This window comes from Gobio gobio, assembly GCF_949357685.1.
Source record: "Gobio gobio genome assembly, chromosome: 4".
Classification (NCBI taxonomy): Eukaryota; Metazoa; Chordata; class Actinopteri; order Cypriniformes; family Gobionidae; genus Gobio; species Gobio gobio.
In genome coordinates, this window is record NC_137100.1 from 25,253,926 (window position 1) to 25,278,889 (window position 24,964).

The window sequence follows — 24,964 nt, forward strand, 5'->3', positions numbered from 1 at the left end:
TTTTATGAGTCCGCACTTTCGTGTCGCTTCAGTGCTGGCTCAGCTAAAGTGAGCATCGAGGGCGCATGTCGACCGCAAAGGGAGCGTTCGCGAGCACCCTTCTGATACCTAATAAGATGACAAATGGGACACCCTATGGTCTCATGGACTTAACAGACATTCGCACACGGCAGCCATTTTATACATAGAGCCCATCACATATGGTAAACATGAAACTTCATTGGTTCTTGTGCATCACGCACGCACATTTAGGGCCCTATTTTAACGATCTGAAACGCAAGTGTCAAAGCGCGAAGCGCAAGTAACTTGGTCTAACTTGGTCTCGGCGCTGTTGCTATTTTCCCCGGCGGGATAAATGGCTCTTGCGCCCGGCGCAAATCTAAAATAGGTTGGTCTGAAGTAGCTTCATTATTCATAGGTGTGGTTTGGGCGTAACGTGAATAAACCAATCAGAGCGTCATCCAACATTCCCTGTAAAAGCAGGTGCGCAAGTTCCATTATGGATTGCTATTAGTATGGCGTATTTACCAGGCGCACACCAGGAGCGGTTCACAGCCGAGGAGACTGATGTGCTTGTAAGAGCAGTGAAAGACAGAGAAGTTGTGTTGTATGGGGATGGGAGAAACCCACCCAAAATAGCGTCGGTTAAACAGGCGTGGGAGGAAATAGCCACAATTGTTTCATCAGCTGGCATCCCCAGGACGTCGCACCAGTGCCGCAAGCGCTACAATGACATCAGAAGATCAATTGGGCACGCCGTGAAACGGGAGGTGGATCTGCCTCTACTCAGGACCTGATGCCACCAGAGGACATCGCTGCGTCCACCCTCACCGATTTTTTTTCCTGGTTCTTGACGGACAAACCAATTTGTTAGATGTCCTTATATACATATATGTCTTGCCAGAAGTTGCCACTATTGGGCAAACAGGTCTCCTTAATTATTAGACTACAATTAGCCTGAATAATTTGTAAGCTAGATTTATGCCTATTTTTTCACATCTTCGTGGCACACCACAATGATTTCCGTCATCTCATGTGTTAATATTTTTTAGTGTAACAATTTATGATTTGCAAAAATAACTGTTGCATCTGTGTAGATTACATGAGCAAAGTGTATGCGCGTTGTGCACGCTATACATTATGGTCAAGCAAGCGCCCTTAAAATAGCATAATGAACAACGCGCAACGCGCCACTGATTTTAGACTAGGTTTTTTTCTGGTCAGTGGCGCAATTGTTTAATGGAACAGCAAAATAGCACCAGGGATTGTTTGCGCCGGAACACGCCTCCTTTTTTGCGCTGAACCGCCCAGGTAGCGCAAGTTCATTCACTAGTTTAGCGACGTGCTTCTGTGGAGGGAAAAGCGCGCTTTGCGCGGGTGCAAAATAGGAATGACACATGCGTCGGTGTACAAAGTCAATTGCGCTGGGTGCAAGATAGGGCCCTTAAGCTTCCCTGTTACCATATATGATGTGCTACATGTATGCGTGTCGATCATTGTTTTGATGCAAATAAAAGCCTAAATTAAAACTGTTCATCATATAAAGCGATTGTATCTCTTCAGAAGACTTGGATTAAACAGCTTGATTTGTTTTACGATAGCTTTATGACCTTTGTGGATCATAAAGTTTTGGTTACCTGAACTTTCAATGGAGGCACAGATAACTCTCATGTTTCATTAAAGATATCTTAATATGTGTTTCGATGATTAACCAAAGTCTTATGGCTTTGGAATAAGTAAATATTGACAGAAAATTATGACAATTTTCATTTTTGGGTAACTATCATGCATTCAAAGGACAGTGGAATTAAATCAGGTTCAGTTCTGCCATGTCATAACATATGCAGAAACCTGTCAAAAAATAAAATAAATTAAAAGAGAGGCATGGAACACAGACGATTAAATTTGGCATTCAAATGTGAAAAAGTGACTCTACAACTTAAATGTAAGGCTTTACAGAAAAAGCATGAAGCTTATCAGAAACACTCAGAAAATGATTTGGTAAAGAGTTTTTATATAAAGTATATTATATTTGATTTATCATAATCATGCGTTGGATAGAACTAGTCCTGCAGACAGATCAACTAGACAATAGGTGGACGGACTAACAGAAGGTCTAAGAAAGTGTGCCGCACTCCTTGATCACTCAGGCAGCATAAGGTCAATGCAAAGGTAACACAAATGAGTAAGTGATCCATGAAATCCTGGATGACTCAGCTGACATTCAGAGGCTATCAAAACCATCATATTCCAAGACAGAGCTCTCCTCACTCTCTAATAATGCTTTGTGTGCACTGATGAAATCATCTCCCTGATCCAGACACTAATGGCTTTCTCAGATGATATCAAGATGAAGTTAATAAACGTGTTTGGCTCATTATCAAGAAAGGCAAGATCAGTAATACTGATGGATTGATGTAGGAGCCATACATCAAGATAAATTAAGGATGCAAGCAGGGGAACGATGCTATAACTACAATCTGATGGGTCCTGGAACAACAAAAATAATTATTAGGCCTTCATTCTCAAATATTTATTCACTATTTCTGTTGTTATCCAGGGCTTGACATTAACTCTCTCCAGCCACTGAGGCTAGTAGTGTTGTCAAAAGTACCGACTTCAGTACCAAGTTGGTACTAAAATTTAAAAACTGTGACAATACCAGCATTTCCCTCTAGCAATGAGCGTTGTTGAACGGATTTTTAAACACCTCTGATTGGCCATTGTGTTGACGCGCTTAACATATGTGTGTCCAATTGGCCATTGTGTTGATGCACTCAACATGTCTGTGATTGGCTACAATGATCAACGCTCTTTACAGAGAGCTTACACAGATGCAAACATTTGAACGACATTTTAAAGCAGGTGTCTATCAGCGGATCCCTAATATATCCGCTGATAAATTGATCCTGCTTTCAAATGGTCCCATGCGCATCTGTGCATTGAGCGTGTGAACACTATGGCCAATCAGAGGTGTTTAAAAATCCGTTCAACAGCACTCAAAATACTAGAGGGAAACGCTGGTATCGTCACATTTTTTTAATTTTAGTACTGACTTGGAATCAAAGTTGGTACTTTTGACAACACTAGTGGCTAGTGGTTTTCCAAAGTTACTAGCCACTCAGCGTTTTCGCTGGACACAATTTTGACATCAATTCCATGGGGAAAACCCTTATTTCATAATTAGGTAGGCTATATTAGTCTGCTGTCACTTTAAGACCTGATGCATAGAGCCATTTAAACATAACTGGCTGTGTTAACATGAATATTCGCCAGGACCGGTATTTTGACATTATTTTGAGTGTTTTTGACTGTTTAAGTGCAATAAACAGCGGGGGAAAAAAACGAAATTTAGTATTGAGAGGCGGCTTTATGTGCACGCACTTTGGGTGTGAGCACGAATTCTGCGGGAATAAGTAAAATTATGCACAATACGTGCAATCTCATGCCGAAATTCAAGCCCTGTAACAACAAAAAAATAGTTTGTGTGTCAACTCGCTGTCAAAGAGATGAAAGAGAGAAAGTGCAGCTGATATATTATGTATCTATGCTGTGGAAAATGAGTATTGGAAGCGTTTCAGATATTTCAGTATCGATATGTATAAAAAAAAATCAATATCTTTGACAACATTGCTCTTAGTTTATTATTTAAGGTGCCTTTTTAAAAGGCTACAATTGAAAAAAATTATATTTAGGCTATATATAAAATTAAACCCACCAAAGTGGCTAGTAGAAGTGACTGCGTTACACGCCACTGCTGAAATCCACCCGCATTTGGCGGGTGTTAATGTCAAGCCCTGTTGTTATCATAAGACTATATATGTAATCTAGTGACAATGTTTCGTTTTACCATTTTATAATAGTAGCAGAATTCTAATCAATGAATTTCGCTTAGTTTCTTTTTGGAAGTGTCCTTTTTATCTGCCTAACAGTACCGTCGCAAGGGCTGTGCCAAGTGTGCGACCGCAAAGGGCCTCGCGCAAAGCTGACTTGATGTAAAAGCCAATAGTTAAAGTTTATGTTTTTGTCCTTTGAAATACTAAATAGTTAAAAGACATAGCTAAAAATGTGTATCGTGATGCTGTATTATTCAGCTTGTTAAAAATGTATTATGCAGTAACTCCCAAGGTTTATTTTTTCCTGATGGAGTTTTGGTTCCTTGCCACTGTCGCCTTTGGCTTGGCTTGCTCAGTTGGGGACACTAAATTTTCAACTAAATATCCAAATAAATTTAATGACTAAACTAAATTAAATACATCAACTAAATAACTGATCTGCCCACATTGTCACTGTATGATAATTGATAATTTTCTCCAATCAAATTCTGTTGCATTATTTTCTTGTTTAACACTATGAAGCTGCTTTGAAACAATCTGCATTGTAAAAAGCGCTATTTAAATAAAGTTGACTTGACTTGACAATATTTCACTTTGCGTCAGACTATGTATGTGACAGTGATTCATGCGCATGAATGTCAGTCAGCGGGCATCGCACGTCAAGTTCGTAGAGAGCTTTATTCAGTCCATTCAAATTCAGATTTTTCTGATATTAGGCTCCCTAAGAAGTTCAAGTAAATAGGCTACACGCGCTCATTGAAGGATGTGCATTCCCTGCATTTATTGCATGGACGGAGAAAGCAGGACGTCTGCATTTCATCTGACGGTACACACAAACGTTTTTTTAAATAAATCAACCATAATTAAATAACCATATAGCCTAACTATTATGCACCTTTCGGAGCATCAGTGCCGCAGTACGAGTAAAGACGTTTTAAATGTTTTTAAATCTGAAAAATGCAAAAAGCAACAAAATTGTCAGACATCCATCTAGCGCATGTTCACAAAGGAAAACAACAGCACTGGTTCTCTCAATACTGTCTGTTTAGGCTAATTCACTGACTGAGAAACGCTTCAGATTATTCAGTGAGAGAGAGCAGTCCAAACTAATTCAAGTGCTGTTGCAACGCATTTGACCCATTCATAATTTAGAACATCATTTAAATGTCATGTGCGCACTGCGCAGTTCTGTTACAGTTTAACTTCTTGAACCTATTGCCGTTAAACTGAATATACAATTTTTTTTTCTTAAATATCCTCATAACAAATTGTTCGTCACTATAGCAACAGTAGATCCCTCACACATCACGTTCGCACATGGCCTCGCACCCTCCTTGCGATGGGCCTACTGCCTTATGCATAGATTCATTTTAAGTAGATTTCTTTACTGCATTTTACTTATACAAAATGGTTTGAATATAATTAGCTGCAATTGCTGTTTGGTTAAAAATATACACTCACCTAAAAGATGATTAGGAACACCTGTTCAATTTCTCATTAATGCAATTATCTAATCAACCAATCACATGGCAGTTGCTTCAATGCATTTAGGGGTGTGGTCCTGGTCAAGACAATCTCCTGAACTCCAAACTGAATGTCATAATGGGAAAGAAAGGTGATTTAAGCAATTTTGAGCGTGGCATGGTTGTTGGTGCCAGATGGGCTGAGTATTTCTGAGTATTTCACAATCTGCTCAGTTACTGGGATTTTCACGCACAACCATTTCTAGGGTTTACAAAGAATGGTGTGAAAAGGGAAAAACATCCAGTATGCGGCAGTCCTGTGGGCGAAAATGCCTTGTTGATGCTAGAGGTCAGAGGAGAATGGGCCGACTGATTCAAGCTGATAGAAGAGCAACTTTGACTGAAATAACCACTCGTTACAACCGAGGTATGCAGCAAAACATTTGTGAAGCCACAACATGCACAACCTTGAGGCGGATGGGCTACAACAGTAGAAGACCCTACCGGGTACCACTGATCTCCACTACAAATAGGAAAAAGAGGCTACAATTTACACGAGCTCACCAAAATTGGACAGTTGAAGACTGGAAAAATGTTGCCTGGTCTGATGAGTCTCGATTTCTGTTGAGACATTCAGATGGTTGAGTCAGAATTTGGCATAAACAGAATGAGAACATGGATCCATCATGCCTTGTTACCACTGTGCAGGCTGGTGGTGGTGGTGTAATGGTGTGGGGGACACACTTTAGGCCCCTTAGTGCCAATTGGGCATCGTTTAAATGCCACGGCCTACCTGAGCATTGTTTCTGACCATGTCCATCCCTTTATGACCACCATGTACCCATCCTCTGATGGCTACTTCCAGCAGGATAATGCATCATGTCACAAATCTCGAATCATTTCAAATTGGTTTCTTGAACATGACAATGAGTTCACTGTCCTAAAATGGCCCCCACAGTCACCAGATCTCAACCCAATAGAGCATCTTTGGGATGTGGTGGAACGGGAGCTTCGTGCCCTGGATGTGCATCCCACAAATCTCCATCAACTGCAAGATGCTATCCTATCAATATGGGCCAACATTTCTAAAGAATGCTTTCAGCACCTTGTTGAATCAACGCCACGTAGAAATAAGGCAGTTCTGAAGGTGAAAGGGGGTCAAACACAGTATTAGTAGGGTGTTCCTAATAATCCTTTAGGTGTATGTACTTTGCCGGATTAAAAAAACACCCTTTAAGCGATTCATGAATATTGATTGGATATCATCAAAAAGCCAGCAAGGATGCACTAAATTGATCAAAAGTGACAGTAATGACTTTTACAATGTAAACTAACAAAAATATTTCCCATACATGTTAAATTTCTATTCAAAGTACTTCTGGAGCAGCAAATCAGAATATTAGAATGAGTTCTGAAGGATCATGTGACACTGAGTAATGATTGTTGAAAATTCAGCTTTGCCATCACAGGAATAAATTATTATAGGGTATTATAGGTTCTTTCTTCTACTGCATTTTTGATCAAATAACTGCAGTCTTGGTGAGCATAATATACTTCTTTCGAAAACAATTAACATCTTAAAGTTCTTAACAACGGCAAACTTTTGAACAGAAGTGTAAAGCCCAATCCTAAACCAGGAAGATTATGTAATGCAAGTTGGTAGATAAATGCATACACACCATCAGAAGTTCTCTCTGGCTCATTGAGCAGGAAAGCCATGTGATAATTCCCCACATGCTGCGGGTACAAGTGCTCCAGCTCACACAACGGAGGGTAGTGAGTCACAAATAACGTCAGACACTTCACCTGCAGAAACACACAGAGAAGAAAATTAAACTAACTTCACACATCTGATCAATTTAAAGGTGAAGCCGTAATTTCTGAACCACTGGCATCACCGAACAGAATTATGAAAGTACAGTGAGGAAAATAAGTATTTGAACACCCTGCTATTTTGCAAGGTCTCCCACTTGGAAATCATGGAGGGGTCTGAAATTGTCATCATAGGTGCATGTCCACTGTGAGAGACATAATCTAAAATAAAAAAATCCAGAAATCACAATATATGATTTTTTTAAATATTTATTTGTATGATACAGCTGCAAATAAGTATTTGAACACCTGTCTATTAGGGATGGGCAACAGTGGTCGAGTAATCGAGTACTCGAACGTGACAGCGACCATCGATCATGAGAACGAATTTAAAAAAAAAATGGTCTCTTTTTTTATTGGTTATTGCGTCATTTTGCGCGGTACCGGAGGTCTGATTGGTTAGCGTTATACAGCACGCCTCCAGACCGCGGCGAAATAAAGTGAAACTGAGTGGTGCACTGCAGTGATGTCTGGAATCACTGATCATTAAATGGTTATTGCAAGATGTGCAGCGCCAATCTGTCATAGCCTACATAGTTTTATAATGAGAACACGATGGAAATAGAATGCTGTAAATTATCTGCTTAGTTCCCAGTGTATCAGCTGTTAAAGGAAATCCACAGAGAAACTAGCGAGAACACGCAGACTAGCGCGTGAAGTTCATGTGCGCATTCGCATCCTTTTCTGCAGATGCACATTGTAAGATAAGATTACTTTTATGTTTTCTATATCTGATTAATCTAATATAAAACGCGTTTGGTTGAGCTTAATAAGCTAGTAGCGCTGCCGTAATACCGGCTGTTGTTCATTCTCTTCAGTTTCAGCTCAAATGCATTAATGCTCGACATTATAATATGGTTTAGAGACGGTCATATTCTTTTCAGATAGGCTATTTCTTTCTCAGAATCATTGATAGTAGTAATGCAGCAGTGCCATACTGTTTTCGTATTTTTTAACAGTAGACCTAGTTTGTTTAAAGCTTTTTTTCGTTATGAGTTCGAAAACGCGCAGTGATGTCTGTAAACACTTCGATCATGAATAATAAAATTAAGTGCATGATGTGCAGAGTCAATCTGTCATAGCATTATAATGAGAACACGTTTTTAATAAAATTGTTGGGAAGAGCGCATTCAAAATGTTCCGTTTCAAACCAGCTTGTAAAATCTAGCACGCTGAAGTTCACGTGCGCATTCACGTCCGTTTGTGTTGATTTAAGTTGTAATAGGTTCATATTAATCTGATATAGGGTGCGTTTGGTTGAGTTTATTAACCAGCTTGCATGCTCTGCAGGGTGGTGTTATTTCACAGTTTCAGCTCAAAGGCAATGCTCGATATTATTGACTTGGTTATTTGAGACGGTCATTTTATAAAGATGTTTCTTTTTCAAAGACATTTATGCATCATAATCTAGCAGTTATTTTTTGTTTTATATGTTAATGTTTTCATATACCCGTTTTCATGTCATGTTTGTACGTCAACAACCATTTTCATAACCGTATTTTCATTATCTCAATGACGGACATGCCCCGCCCCTTGCACATGCCCCACCCCGAGTACTCGAGTACTCGTTTTTGAGACCTATCGATGATCGAAATGAGAAATTGACAAAAATGCCCATCCCTACTGTCTATCAGCTAGAATTCTGACCCTCAAAGACCTGTTAGTCTGCCTTTAAAATGTCCACCTCCAGTCCATTTATTATCCTAAATTAGATGCACCTGTTTGAGGTCGTTAGCAGCATAAAGACACCTGTCCACCCCATACAATCAGTAAAAATCCAACTACTAACAAGGCCAAGACCAAAGAGCTGTCCAAAGACACTAGAGACAAAATTGTACACCTCCACAAGGCTGGAAAGGGCTACGGGGAAATTGCCAAGCAGCTTGGTGAAAAAAGGTCCACTGTTGGAGCAATCATTAGAAAATGGAAGAAGCTAAACATGACTGTCAATCTCCCTCTGACTGGGGCTCCATGCAAGATCTCACCTCATGGGGTCTCAATGATCCTAAGAAAGGTGAGAAATCAGCCCAGAACTACACGGGAGGAGCTGGTCAATGACCTGAAAAGAGCTGGGACCACCGTTTCCAAGGTTACTGTTGGTAATACACTAAGACGTCATGGTTTGAAATCATGCATAGCACGGAAGGTTCCCCTGCTTAAACCAGCACATGTCCAGGCCCGTCTTAAGTTTGCCAATGACCATTTGGATGATCCAGAGGAGTCATGGGAGAAAGTCATGTGGTCAGATGAGACCAAAATAGAACTTTTTGGTCATAATTCCACTAAACGTGTTTGGAGGAAGAAGAATGATGAGTACCATCCCAAGAACACCATCCCTACTGTGAAGCATGGGGGTAGTAGCATCATGCTTTGGGGGTGTTTTTCTGCACATGGGACAGGGCGACTGCACTGTATTAAGGAGAGGATGACCGGGGCCATGTATTGTGAGATTTTGGGGAACAACCTCCTTCCCTCAGTTAGAGCATTGAAGATGGGTCGAGGCTGGGTCTTCCAACATGACAATGACCCGAAGCACACAGCCAGGATAACCAAGGAGTGGCTCTGTAAGAAGCATATCAAGGTTCTGGCGTGGCCTAGCCAGTCTCCAGACCTAAACCCAATAGAGAATCTTTGGAGGGAGCTCAAACTCCGTGTTTCTCAGCGACAGGCCAGAAACCTGACTGATCTAGAGAAGATCTGTGTGGAGGAGTGGGCCAAAATCCCTCCTGCAGTGTGTGCAAACCTGGTGAAAAACTACAGGAAACGTTTGACCCCTGTAATTGCAAACAAAGGCTACTGTACCAAATATTAACATTGATTTTCTCAGGTGTTCAAATACTTATTTGCAGCTGTATCATACAAATAAATAGTTTTAAAAAATCATACATTGTGAGTTCTGGATTTTTTTTTAGATTATGTCTCTCACAGTGGACATGCACCTACGATGACAATTTCAGACCCCTCCATGATTTCTAAGTGGGAGAACTTGCAAAATAGCAGGGTGTTCAAATACTTATTTTCCTCACTGTAACTAGAAAAGGAAAGTTTGTCAGACAAACTTTAATGTTGACTTGAATTCTTACTTGAAAGTCTACTAAGCAGTTGCTAAGGTGTTCTGAGAGTTGGATGGATGGTAGATAGATAGGATAAAGCAGGGTAAAGGTATTGTATATCTTTATATTTGAACTGTGTGACATTTGGAATCATGAAAATTATTAGTCTGACTCCATAGTTTTTTTTAGCTATATTTTGTTGTTTACTACAGGAATATCAAGAAAGTCAGAACACTGACTGTGACAAGTTTGGTGATTATAGCTTGAATTCTCCCTCACCGACGTACGTCACTAGTTGTAAATATTTCCATAATGCCACCCAAATGCATACGCAAAGAAAGAAGGCGTGACTTCAGTTCTCGTAGTAGTGTTGTCGCCACCACCATGCTGTGAAGAAGCTGTGCTTTATATACGAAAGCAAAAGCATAGTTAGCCTTCCGATTTATTTGGCCTTTCTAAAGTGAACGCAATTAGGAATCAGTGGTTAAGATTTATTTACAACACTGGTGCAGAATAGTACAACCCATATGTTTGTATGTGTGCGCAGCGCATTTTACGGAGGACCGTTTCCTGAACCTTGGAGAGAAAAAGGCCAGCAGTGCACAAAGCCAAGGCTATTTCAAAAATGGGGCAATTCCAACTTTGCTAGGGCAATCTGCCGGCTTCAGTGAGTTTTATTATTTGCTAAAGTATTTGCTATTGACTGTTCAAATGTGAAGTTTTGTGCAGTGTAGAATAACACATAGTTTGTCGTTCTAAAGATCAAAAGTGCAAAGATGGTTTTATGTTTACAAATATAGCGTCCTCTTTTCTCCGCTTATAACCTGGTGGTGAAAAGATGATAGATGCACGACGTGTTCCGTTTCACACTGGCCGCTCAAGCAGAGCTTACTACTGTGAAGTCGCGCTTGCAAAGTTGATTCTGTTCAATCGGCTTGATCATCTGAATTTTCAGAATCTGACTCAGGCTCTAATGTTAAACTGACAACATTATTAACTGTCTTTATAATTGCTTTGAAAGCTGAAATTCGCAATTATGGCAAAGGGCATTACATTTCCGACACCAGCTTGAGGTGTTTGGCCAATCAACATAATGGCTCAGCTGGCCAATCAGAGCACACTGCGCTTTTCGGATGGAGGAGCTTTAAAGAAATTGACGCGTTTTAGAAAGACGGGGCAGAGGGGAGCTACAATAAATGTAGCTGATAAATGTATGTGAATTTTTTTTTTTTTTTTTTTAACATTAAAGCTTGTTAACATATTACACCTAATACACAAAATAATGATCTTTGAAAACATAATAGTGGGATAGTTACCCAAAATTCTGTCACCATTTACTCACCCATATTCTTCAAAATATTTTGTTTTGTATTCAGCAGAATAAATAAATTCATACAGGTTTGGAACAACTTGAGGGTGAGTAAATGACAGAATTTTCATTTTTGGGTGGACTATCCTACTAACTACTTGAAGGGGTGGTTGATTACCCCTTTTTACAATATGTAAAATAAGTCTCTAATGTCCCCAGAGTGTGTATGTGAAGTTTTAGCTCAAAATACCCCACAGATAATTTTTATAGCATGTTAAAGTTGTCACTTTTGAGGGTGAGAAAACGTGACTTTTTGTGCCCCTTTAAATGCAAATGAGCTGCTGCTCATGGGGCGGAGCATCAAAAGTTTTGCGTTAGCAGCTCTGATTACCTCATGCAGACAGGCAATGAAACTGTTCAGCCTTTTATGCTCAAACCGGAGTCGGAAAATGATGGATAGACTCGAGAAGAAGTGACAACATGCAGAATGCAACAAGATGTTCCTGAATGGTTAGTTGATGAATTTATGTAGCTGAAGTGGAGTTAACTATCTTCAAGTCATTGATTAGCATATTCTGTCATGAAAATCTCACCCCCTTTGTTGTGTGTTCCCGTGGGCAGGGTTTATGTAAATTTCAGGGATAGTGATGTCACTAACCCAGGAGGAAGCTTGTGTAGTCCCTACCAGCCGTTTGTTATAGTCCTTAAAAAGCAATTTCTTTAAAAGAAAATATCTCCCTTTGTTTTGAACTTTGACCGTCGTAACTTCACAGATGTTGTTTATGCTCAAACAGCAACATTACACACTAACTAAAGTTTAAAAAGTGATATCATAATCAACCACCCCTTTAAGACAATTCATTAGGAATAAAAATACAGATTTGGTTACTCAGCATCCTGTCTCCATATGACTGTGAAAGAGCGAGACATCCTTGAGCCAGATGTACAAACCACGCAAACAGCAACCACCCCCTCACTCGCCACTTACGAACATTATCAGCAGCCCATTATCTGCATAGTGTTACCACCTCACCAATGCGCACATCTCATTCCAGAGGGGGGAACGTGTTCTTTCCTCCATTTATTGATGTGTTTGTTATAGCAGGCTCATGTGAGGCATTGAGCTGGAGTGTGAATATGAGGACACACAGAGGATACGCAGACAGAGCGCTGAAGCAGAACAAGAGACATGACGCTGATCTTGACATTATCATTCAGTTTTGCTGACAGAAGTCTCAGTTTGGCAGGTCAGAAGACACAGGTCGGTGTGAGGGACGTACAAATGTGGCACAATCAAAGATGCTGCTTGTGCACCGTATATGCCATAAACAAGATTTATGTCTTGTGTTTTTCTGTGATGCATTCACAAGTTCACATTTATTAGAGTCAGTTTTTACTTTGACCTCTAGAGGTGTTTCAAAGCAAGGCTGCTAACTTTACCATCACTATCAAATACAACCATCATTATTTGTCAATACATAGGATGAACATTATTGAAGCTTACTGTGTATCTTATTGTTTTTTAAACACCAGACAAATAAAAGTGTTTCTGTTATATGGTGAATGCTCAACCTAGTTGTAAATACTGTAGCTCAATAGGAGTGCATTACTTCTACTCAAATTTGGTTTTGTGCCAAATATTCATGTTTGATGTGAAAAGGCCTTTAGTTTAAATTATTATATTTACATTATAATTACAATAAATAGTGTAGTCACGCTGTTGTGCTCAATGGTGCTCAAGGAACATTTCTTATTATTATAAATGTTGAAAACAGTTGTGCTGCTTAATATTTCGGTGGGAACAAACATTTATTATTTATTTATTTCAACATATTTTGCAACAATATAAATGCCTTGCCTTTACTGTCACTGTCAAAACTTTTGTGTAAATATCTAAAATAAAAGTGTTGAGTACCTAGATTCAATTCCATGAACCTTAGTAAATTCAGACAGCTGTTTTTTGGTCTGGGACCTTTTAAACATAACTTTGTCTTCTGGCAGGTTGATAAAGACTTGTGCCCCTTTACTCCTAGAAATGATGTAATGCCATCCACTCATATCGTAATGTACAAGTAATGTACAGATTGTAAAATCAGTTTTCAATCAATCAATTATCTGTCTGTATGAAAGCACAATTTCAGATTAATGTGATACCAAACACATTTGATGTTTAAAGGGGACCTATTATACCCCCTTTTACAAGATGTAATATAAATCTTAGGTGTCCCCAGAATGTGTCTGCACAAACGTGTGTGTATCTTTAAATGATGAGGGCAGTGCCTTTACAGCTCGTGCCTTGGATACCCCAGACGCTGGAAAAGTAAAAGATGGAAAAGTAGCGCGGTGGAATGGATAAACGCGTTCTGTGTTCATTGATAGAGCCCACAACAGAACATTTAGACTGTTTATCACGTAGCTGAAACATTTTTGTGTTTCCACTAGCTGCTCTAGCGAGGAGATAAACATAGTGAGTGACTCAGGGGAGGATCTAACAGAGAAGCTAACAGGGCAGATTCCGTCACCAGTCATGGGTGGGGCATGTTACATTGTGATGTCACAATGTATAGTAAACGCAAACAACTCATTTTATGATTTATGGGGAATATAAAAAAAGGAATGGGTGGATTTTTACCATAAGTCCGTGTTAACCAAAGCGTTTTTTTAGCGCTCTTTTGAAAACGCCTTGCTGCGGGCGCTTAAGAGCGATTTGGCGGTGCAGTTTTTGTTTCAGACGAGATGCTATATCTGCTATGAAATGAAATATCCACAGAACTGTTACTAGTATATGACTTCGCAAATTATTTGTTTCTAAACAAATAATGTTGACACTTGTCGTCTGTTGACGTTGTTGTACAAGCAGAATGTGACTGTTGTTCTGTCTGGTATTTGTCCCACCCCTCCTTCACTGTGATTGGACGCTGGGTAAAAAGTGAAAGTAGCTACGTTTACATGGAAACTTTTTGCTTCGATCAGAATTAATTCATTCCGATTAACGAATCCGAGCATCGTGTTTACATGACCACAATAAAGTGATCGGGTTGAAGTGTGCGTTTATATGTCACAAGCTTCTGATCAGATTTAATCTTTTGACACGCGCACACTGCACAAATATACAGTTTTCTGCTTTTGTTGCATACTAACCATCTTCCATTTCTTTGTTTTGAAAAGCAGACTTAATTTTTTTTTATAAGGATCCTAATTAGGCAACGACGAGCACATGAACCACTATGATGTGCTGCTTATATTTATCAAACAGTAAAAATGCCCATTACCGTGCCCAAAACCAGTCGTCTGTGGATGAGAGTCCGAAACAAAGACTGTTCAAGAAACAGATCATTCCGCATGTCATTGCACTATTTCTACGTCACTGCACATGCGCAGTACATGTCCTCTCGATCGGATGACAAAAGGAATAAACCAGCCCTTAGAATCTGAATGACATTTTTATCAGATCTGGCCAAATTCATTCTGATTGACGTGGTTACATGTGACTTTTTTATTGTGATTGTGCTACTTGTCTGATGTAAACGCAGCTAGTGAGGAACGATGCATGTTACCCAAAGTTGAACAATCTTTGAAACGTGGCTCTCCCATTGAAAACAATTAGCTAGCCGTGAAAAAAAACGCTTTGGTGAACACACAGCTTTATAGGGTGGTTGTGTACACACACTGCCGACACACATTTATGTTCCAATACCATTTAAAAGTGAATTTTGCATAATAGGTCCCCTTTAAAATACAGTCAGTATGTTCAGTATGATCTGGTTTTGACATGACCAATGAAAATTTAGCACCCACAAAGTGAAAAGAAGAGTTCTTCAAGGCCGGGTTATTGCAAAACTAGAGGACAAAGTGTGAAGTTCTGAATAACATTAAGGCATCTAAAAGCACACCTCCTCACTTCTTCAACTCTCAGTTATCTCAACTTAGAAATGCTCTCTCTAAATATTGAGGAGTGACTGTCTGCCTCTAACATGTGCCTCTAACTGCCTCTTTGCTATGGCAACCAGTGCTGCTCTACTACCTTTCGCCCACAGAAGAAAGTTCTGCGTCAAGGCTGCTCACAATGCATCATTCAAGGGTGTTACACAACAAACGTATTTACATTCTTAAATACAGCACAGGTGAACGAGTGAGCTTTGTTGCCATGGCGATGTGCAGACACTCTCTGCAAGATGCTGCCAGTACACATGTATGCACTCTAAAGGCAAACGGGCATGGACAAAAAGCTATTCTAGTGTGAAGGGGGGAATTTCAATATGAAGCACACGCTTGAGCAAACACTGAAGCGTTTTATTTTTGAACCTCTGAGCGTGCAGTGTGTCAACTCAAGCTGTAAAGCGAGTCTGAGCGTATAACGCTCATGATATTCTAAGTGGATTCTAGCGTACAAAATAAGACTACATTTGTACACTTTCTGAAGAAACTGTGAGTGGTGTTTGCCCTTTAAAGCCACCTTGCTAGGGTGTTGGTATGTAGTTACAAAGGTGTTTAGAATTGATTGCTATGGAATTGCTTGGGGATAATGGGTGAATGCTAGAGTGTTGTTTGTTTACCGAACATGCAAGTCTCTATGATAATCTGATCTTTAGATATTTGTTTGCTTTTTGAGTCTAATCTGGGTGTAATTCTTAAGTTGAATTGCTTAGAACAGTGGTTTTCAAGCTGTGGAACGCAGCCCCCCAGTGGGTTGCTGCAATATTGCCATTTGCTATTAATAAAAACAATAATATTAAAATAAGATTCACATCAACCCTGATCTCCGTTTGGAACTTTCTCTTCAGCCTGACATACAGTGCTTAGTAAAAGCTAAACAACATAAAACTTTGCATTAGGTGAATCACAAAGATTCTAGTTTATAAGGCCTAATTGTCTTTAATTGAGGCTCGATCAGGCTTGTTTCCACAGGGGTGCAGAGGGTGCTAAGAACCCTCAAATGAAAGCAGGTGCACCCCCAGTTGAAGCTGTAATAATAGGAAATTGGCAAAACAGATTTGGCAAACACTCCAGTGCTTATTTGTGTTTGCGCCCTGGAGTCAAAGGTTTCTATTTACAACGTGCTTTTGCAGTGTTGAGCAATGTAGACAATCACAGACATATTTGTTGATTTCTTGAATGCAATGGCCAATCAGAGGTGTTTAAGTTAGTAAGTTATTCACCACTGAAAGACTTTTTGTTCAGTGCTGAGTTTAGCAAGCTCGTGAATCCTCTTATTTTAACAAACAAAGTGTAGACACGACATTTATTCTGCAGTGTAGACAGCTTCATTGAATAACGGCCATGTACACGCTGCAAATTGTACACGGAATTCAAAAATTGCAATGATGTGACCATAGTGACCATTACAATGGATGGGACAAAAGGTTGATACATGTGCATTAAGTCTAAAGCACCCGATTTGATTCTGGAACCAGGCCTGGGCTCTGTAACCCATTATCTGCATTTTCTGTTCATTGCCAGTTTATTCAATAAAGACTGTGTTAACAATCTCCCTTTCTAAGTCCTCATTAACCAAAACGACACAAATAGCCAGGTATGTTAAAATTATTTTAGTGGACCACGAAAATGTATGTGTTTGGTTGTGTGGGCCGCGAGTTGGAAAAGGTTGGGAACCACTGGCTCAGAAAACTCACTGTACAGGAACCATACTGTATATTAGTGGCCTGGAGTTATTATGATTTTTACGAAATTCAAACTTTTATTTAGCCAAGATGCATTAAGTTACAAATATGACAGTATAGACATTTATAATGTTACATAGGTTTTTATTTTAAATAAATGCTGTTCTTTTGAACTTTCTATTTATTAAAGGAGCGCGCCACTATTTTTGACTATTATTATCATTTGAGTTTTACCGTTTTCGAATCCATTCAGCCAATCTCCAGGTCTGGCAGTAGCACTTTTAGCATAGCTTAGCAATCTGATTAGACCGTTAGCATCTCACTCCAAAAACTGACCAAAGAGTTTTGTTATTTTTCCTATTCAAACTTGACTCTTCTGTAGTTACATCGTGTACTAAGGCCGACAGAAAATGAAAAGTTGTGAGTTTCAAGGCCGATATAGCTAGGAACTATACTCACATTCCTGCGTAATAATCAAGGAACTTTTGCCGTTTTGGTGCAGCAGGCGCAATTTGTGAACAATATTTGAGAGAAATAGGCCTTTTGTGTACATAGAAAAAGTCTTAGATCTTTGAGTTCAGCTCATGAAAAATGGTGGCAAAAACAAAAGTGTTGCGTTTATAATTTTGTTCAGTATAGTATAGTATATATATATTAGGGATGCAACAATACAGTTAGTCCACGGTTCAATACATACCTCGATTTTTAACCACGGTTTTCGGTTCGGTTCGGTTCGGTTTTTTGCTATTCTATTCTTAGGCGACAGGAACAGCAAGAGGTTAAGGAGAAAAAAGACTATTTTTTATTGCAATACTCTTTCTTTATTTTACTTCAAATAATTGAAAAAACCTTACTTAAACTTTAAACTTTACTTTAAAAAAAAAAACTGTGTACACATTCCTAGTGTATTGTATAATATAAAATAAATATATATAAAGATTTACAATGGCAGCTCAGAGCTGTACAGCAGCATTTAAGTATGAAATTGAATGAATAAATGTAAAAATAATACACTACATAGACTTCACTATAAAATATACACTGATTCTTATGAAAGCTACTGTATTAGTTTTTCAGTCAAGAGCAGTGAGTGATTTTCTCTTTGTCTTTTGTTGTTGTATTAACATTAAAGGGATAGTTCGTTCAAAAATGAAAATTCTGTCATCGAGAAATGAATACAGGTTTGGAACAATATTAGAGTGAGTAAATAATGACATAATTTTAGAGGTGAACTGTCCCTTTAAGGACAGCGTGTTCACTAGGCTGCTGCTGTCAATGTAAGACCTCCGTGCATCTAATAGACACACGCGATTTTACTTTCACTTTAGACATATCCAACTGTGTTTATGTTAACCTTGTGTGTATTTGACAGTATTAGCGCAGTTAGACGACTACTTAGTTCAGTAATCACATGTTTGACAGGCGTTTAGTGCACGCGCTCGGAAAAGCGCATGTTAAAACCGCGCACGCGAATGAACCGGCAAGGCTTTAAAACGCATGCAAATAATGAACGTTCGTGATTGTGAACAACTATAGTGTTCCATGAGTATAACTCTACCACTAACGTGTGGGATGGAGGAAAATTATAGAATTTGCAGAAAAATAATTAATTCAATGCAAAACCGAAAAACCGCAATTCACAAGCGCGTATTGAACCGTGAATGCCGTACCGAACGGTTCAATATTATATTGAGAATTGTGGCATCCCTAATATATATATATATATATATATATATATATATATATATATATATATATATATATATATATATATATATATATATATATATATATATTATACACACACACACACACACACACTTATTTTAAATTAATTAATTAATATAAAATATACTAAATATTGTAAATGTTGTAAATGTAAAAACAAATCCTCATTGTACAAAACATCTGAAAGACCCCTGAACCCCAACTATTAGCAATAGTGAAATTATGCTTGCCTTAAAAAACACCACTATGTGGTCATTTTGTTTTCCATAATGCATCAACAGCTTTGAAAAAAAAAAGCTCATGCCAATTCTGTGAGCAATATGCATCAGATGGTCAGTGAATAGCCCATGGCTGTGCCGTCTGACACTGTCCCCCAGCCTGGCCAGACACGTTTCCACCAAGTAATTTGTCAGTAATTTGTCAAGCAATTTGTCTCACGTCACTGAAAGCGAACATGTACCAAGATGTGGCACAATCACACCCAATCAGAACATATTTGATTTTTAATATACAGAATGGGATTTTGGACCAATGAAATTTCCACATTCAATAGAACGCAGAAGAAATTACTTGTATAAAAAAGAGATTGCATCATATGAGGCTGAGACGTGATGTTTATAGGTGGCATAAAAAAGTAAGGGGATATAGCGATCAAATGAGAAAATGTATTTGCTAGAGAAATGCTTTGAAACATACAACTCATTAAACTAGCAAAGCCTGACATATGCAATTCATCTTGAAATATTACAAGCAAACAACTATATAAACTAACTACAATATTACTTACAATATACAATTCTTAAATTTACTTTATAAATCTTGCTAAAGATTTCACAGCAAAAAGATACATGTACAACAACCTGAAGATGGACATCTGTACAATTATACTAAAAGGCATTTTACTTGCAAAAAAAAAGTATGAATTATCATTCAGATGACAGAAGACATTTAGTAGATTTAGTAGAGCAGGTTTTTCAGCAACATTTGCGGTTGGTAATTTAATTTCATGTTGATCATTTAAAGGCCTTCAAATTGTGGGTATCTAATATGATACAGTAGAGGCATTATAGGGTAAATAAGTGCAGATATGGCAAAATTAACACGTTAACTGTTGAAATTCAGCTACATTTATACCATTTATACTCTCTATTGAATGCATAAATATTCTATATCCCTGTTCCCAAATCCCATATAAAGGCTGATGATTGTCTGAGACTAAGGCCGAATTTACATTACATGGTTCAAGTGACCCAATTCTGATGTTTTCCTCCCATGTGGCACAGATTGGATATGACAGACGAACATGTAAGCAGGAAAAAAAAAATCACTGGATTCCGATATTCTCAGACCGGTTTCAGGCATCATTCATATATGGAGATAAATCTGATATGAATCGGATGCGTGCATTTGCATCTGCCATGTAAGCGGAGAGATTGGATATACCCCTCTCAATGCAAGTCATCATTGAAAAAGCGACTGTGGCAAATGACGTCAGGTGGAAACAAAAAGCGCTCATGACTCTTTTTCAATGGCGCATTGGAGAATGAAAGCTCAACCAAATGTTTTGCTTAAAGATGGTGTGGAAATCAAAAGTTTGTGTTATAATTTCATGTGTGTCCATTTTACTTCCTTTTCGCCAGAAGCTTTTCTGGGTCAGTGCATCTACCTTGTTTCGCCAAGTGTATAGTGTAAATCCACATACACTATATTGCCAAAAGTTTTAGGACGCCTGCCGTTACATGCACATGAACTTCCCATTCTTAATCTGTAGGGTTTAATATGGAGTTGGCCCACCCTTTGCAGCTATAACAGCTTCAACTCTTCTGGGAAGTTTTAGGAGTGTGTTTATGGGAATTTTTGACCATTCTTCTTGAAGCGCATTTGTGAGGTCAGGCACTGATGTTGGACGAGGAAGCCTGGCTCGCAGTCTCCGCTTTAATTCATCCCAAAGATGTTCTATCGGGTTGAGGTCAGGACTCTGTGCAGGGCAGTCAAGTTCCTCCGCAACAATCTCGCTCATCCATGTGTTTATGGACCTTGCTTTGTGCACTGGTGCACAGTCATGTTGGAACAGGAAGGGGCCATCCCCAAACTGTTCCTACAAAGTTGGGAGCATGAAATTGTCCAAAATGTCTTGGTATGCTGAAGCACTAAGAGTTCCTTTCACTGGAATTAAGGGGCCAAGCGCAACCCCTGAAAAACAACCCCCACACCATAATCCCCCCTCCACCAAACTTCACACCTGGCATAATGCAGTCAATGCAAGTACGGTTCTCCTGGCAACCGCCAAACCCAGACTGTTGTTCCCAATTGCTTCCACTTATAATACCACTAACAGTTGACCTTGGAATATTTAGTAGTGAGGAAATTTCATGAATGGACTTATTGCACAGATGGCAACCCATTACGGTACCACACTTGAATTCACGGAGCTCCTGAGAGCGATCCATTCTTTCACAAATGTTTGTAGAAGCAGTCTGCATGTCTAGGGGCTTGATTTTATACACCTTTGGCCATGGAAGTGATTGGAACACCTGAATTCAAAGATTTGTAGGGGTGTCCCAATAGTTTTGGCAATATAGTGTATAAGATATGGGTCACTTTTAAAAGAAAATGTAAGCTGGTCGTCAAAAAAAATGGAATTGAGCATCAAGACCTGCAGTGTAAATGCGGCCTAAAATTCAAACAACTTCTTGTTTGAAAAATCAACAGAGAGAGAAATGTTACCCTGCTGTTCCTTACAATAAATTTCATTGTGAGTGAGAAAGAGGAAAAGAATCGAAGAGAAGAAGAACGATGTGAAAACGATCTAAGGAGAAGACAAAAGCAACAATGCCTTTGCTATTCTGTATCACAGTGGAGTTGTGGAAAACAAGCCCATCCATGTGCCAATAAATAAATAACTCCAGCCTGAGGCAGTATCAGTACAAGAGAACTGTGGTGGGAGAAAAATAGAAAAAGAAAGAGTGACAGATCTTGCACCTGAGCCAATGCCATAGAGACACAATATTATGCAATGCCCAGTGGAGCCCACCCTGACAGCCCAAACACCAGCACAGCATCTAAAGTGACGTTTACCTTCAATATGAGCAACTACAGCCAACAACCAACTAATTAGCACTTTTAATTTGCCACACACAGGACATGACTGCCAATTTCACTAGAATCCATCTCATTTAACTTGGCAGCAATATCTGGTGTTCACATTGGTGTGAAGTGACTTATACACTGAGAATCACATTTATACCCACAGAGGATACTGTAAAAAAGACAAAACCATATAAACAGTAAATCAACATATTTGATTATTCGATCTGAAAAATAATTCTTTACATTCAGTGGATTTCCTCACACTTTGCCCCAAACTCACTGGTTGAATCAATGTTGCTATATCGGACTGGTTGGGACAGACAGACAGAACCACCACAGATCATCTGAGAAATCATTCGGGGAAATTAACCTACCAATGGTTAACTTTAGAATGTTTTTAAATGTCCAAAAAAAAAAAAAACCTACACACAGTAAGTGTGTCTCACAGGGGATAAACAGGGACACTCTAGATGTACCGTGTCCCAATGGATGGACTGGTATGAGATATTTGTTCTATGTGTCTAGGGAGGATTAGGCTCCCTTGAGTCTAGCATATCCCCCTGATACTTTGCTTTGGAATATAAACCATTAAGTCTTGCTACCCAGTAACAGAGAATTTTTGACCTTGTAGCAGTTGGAAGAAACACATTTTTTACATTTTTAAACAGAATTGCACCTATTATGACATACTGCACGTCATACTTTTAAATGCTGCCAGATGCCAAAGAACTGTTATCAAAACTGTGAATGTTTGAACAGTGAAACTGCATCAAATGTTGGTGTTTTGTTGGCAATCAGCACATAAGTGCATATAATGTAAACAACACAAACGTACAGTGAATCGAAAGTTATCCAGGGATAATGCAATGTACAGGTGCTGGTCATATAATTAGAATATCATCAAAAAGTTGATTTATTTCACTCATTCCATTCAAAAAGTGAAACTTGTATATTATATTCATTCATTACACACAGACTGATATATTTCAAATGTTTATTTCTTTTAATTTTGATGATTATAACTGACAACTGAGGAAAATCCCAAATTCAGTATCTCAGAAAATTTGAATATTGTGAAAAGGTTTGATATTGAAGACACCTGGCGCCACACTCTAATCAGCTAATTAACTCAAAACACCTGCAAAGGCGTTTAAATGGTCTCTCAGTCTAGTTCTTTAGGCTACACAATCATGGGGAAGACTGCTGACTTGACAGTTGTCCAAAAGACGACCATTGACACCTTGCACAAGGAGGGCAAGCCACAAAAGGTCATTGCAAAAGAGGCTGGCTGTTCACAGAGCTCTGTGTCCAAGCACATTAATAGAGAGGCGAAGGGAAGGAAAATATGTGGTAGAAAAAAAGTGTTCAAGCAATAGGGATAACCGCACCCTGGAGAGGATTGTGAAACAAAACCCATTAAAAATTGTGGGGGAGATTCACAAAGACTGGACTGCAGCTGGAGTCAGTGCTTCAAGAACCACTACGCACAGACGTATGCAAGACATGGGTTTCAGCTGTCGCATTCCTTGTGTCAAGCCACTCTTGAACAACAGACAGCGTCAGAAGCGTCTCACCTGGGCTAAAGACAAAAAGGACTGGACTGCTGCTGAGTGGTCCAAAGTTATGTTCTCTGATGAAAGTAAATTTTCCATTTCCTTTGGAAATCAGGGTCCCAGAGTCTGGAGGAAGAGAGGATAGATACACAATCCACATTGCTTGAGGTCCAGTGTAAAGTTTCCACAGTCAGTGATGGTTTAGGGTGCCATGTCATCTGCTGGTGTTGGTCCACTGTGTTTTCTAAAGTCCAAAGTCAATGCATCCGTATACCAGGAAGTTTTAGAGCACTTCATGCTTCCTGCTGCTGACCAACTTTATGGAGATGCAGATTTCATTTTCCAACAGGACTTGGCACCTGCACACAGTGCCAAAGCAACCAGTACCTGGTTTAAGGACTATGGTATCCCTGTTCTTAATTGGCCAGCAAACTCACCTGACCTTAACCCCATAGAAAATCTATGGGGTATTGTGAAGAGGAAGATGCGATATGCCAGACCCAACAATGCAGAAGAGCTGAAGGCCACTATCAGAGCAACCTGGGCTCTCATAACTCCTGAGCAGTGCCACAGACTGATCAACTCCATGCCACGCCGCATTGCAGCAGTAATTCAGGCAAAAGGAGCCCCAACTAAGTATTGAGTGCTGTACATGCTCATACTTTCAGTTGGCCAAGATTTCTAAAAATCCTTTCTTTGTATTGGTCTTAAGTAATATTCTAATTTTCTGAGATACTGAATTTGGGATTTTCCGTAGTTGTCAGTTATAATCATGAAAATTAAAAGAAATAAACATTTGAAATATATCAGTCTGTGTGTAATGAATTAATATAATATACACGTTTCACTTTTTGAATGGAATTAGTGAAATAAATCCAGTTTTTGATGATATTCTAATTATATGACCAGCACCTGTATTTTGAGTGTGTGTGCTCGTGACTCTTTAGCTCCACCCACTGCATGCCTGCACGAGCTCGGTTGTTTTCGGAATGAATCGGTAAAGCATATCTGTCTTTTATAAATATGATCAAACTAAAGACTCTTCGGAGATATGAAGGATGCATTACAACTCTATACTGTAGGAACTCAAGATTAACATGAGACTGGCAGAAACTGTGCGTGTTATGTACCCTTCAATGTATTCTCTCAAAAGCCACGACTTTGTATTTTATGACAGTGGGTTTTGAGTGAGAAGAGAAAAAATTATACAAAAATATGATCCTTAACACAGAAAAATACAAGATTTTAGAGAGTTTCGCCTTTAAAAAAAAAAATAGTATTTCAAAGTTGACTTTTAACACATAAAAGCAAGACAATTTTGTGACATTATTAATAAATAAATTCAGATGTATATAAAGGAAAATAAATGTATATTAGCATATATTTCAGTAGTCAATGCTTTTTGAATTGGGCATGAAATGAAAATTTTACCCAACCAA

At 38.9% G+C, this 24,964-nt stretch overlaps 1 protein-coding gene across 1 annotated transcript in view; it reads right to left on the reverse strand.

Annotated features, from left to right (window-relative positions):
- Positions 1-24,964, reverse strand: part of msh3 (mutS homolog 3 (E. coli)) — a 115,292-nt gene that overhangs the window by 10,478 nt on the left and 79,850 nt on the right. Inside the window, exon 22 of the mRNA XM_079814060.1 lies at positions 6,979-7,105. Coding sequence (XP_079670186.1) covers positions 6,979-7,105 — 127 coding nt within the window. The remainder of the gene's footprint in view (positions 1-6,978; positions 7,106-24,964) is intronic.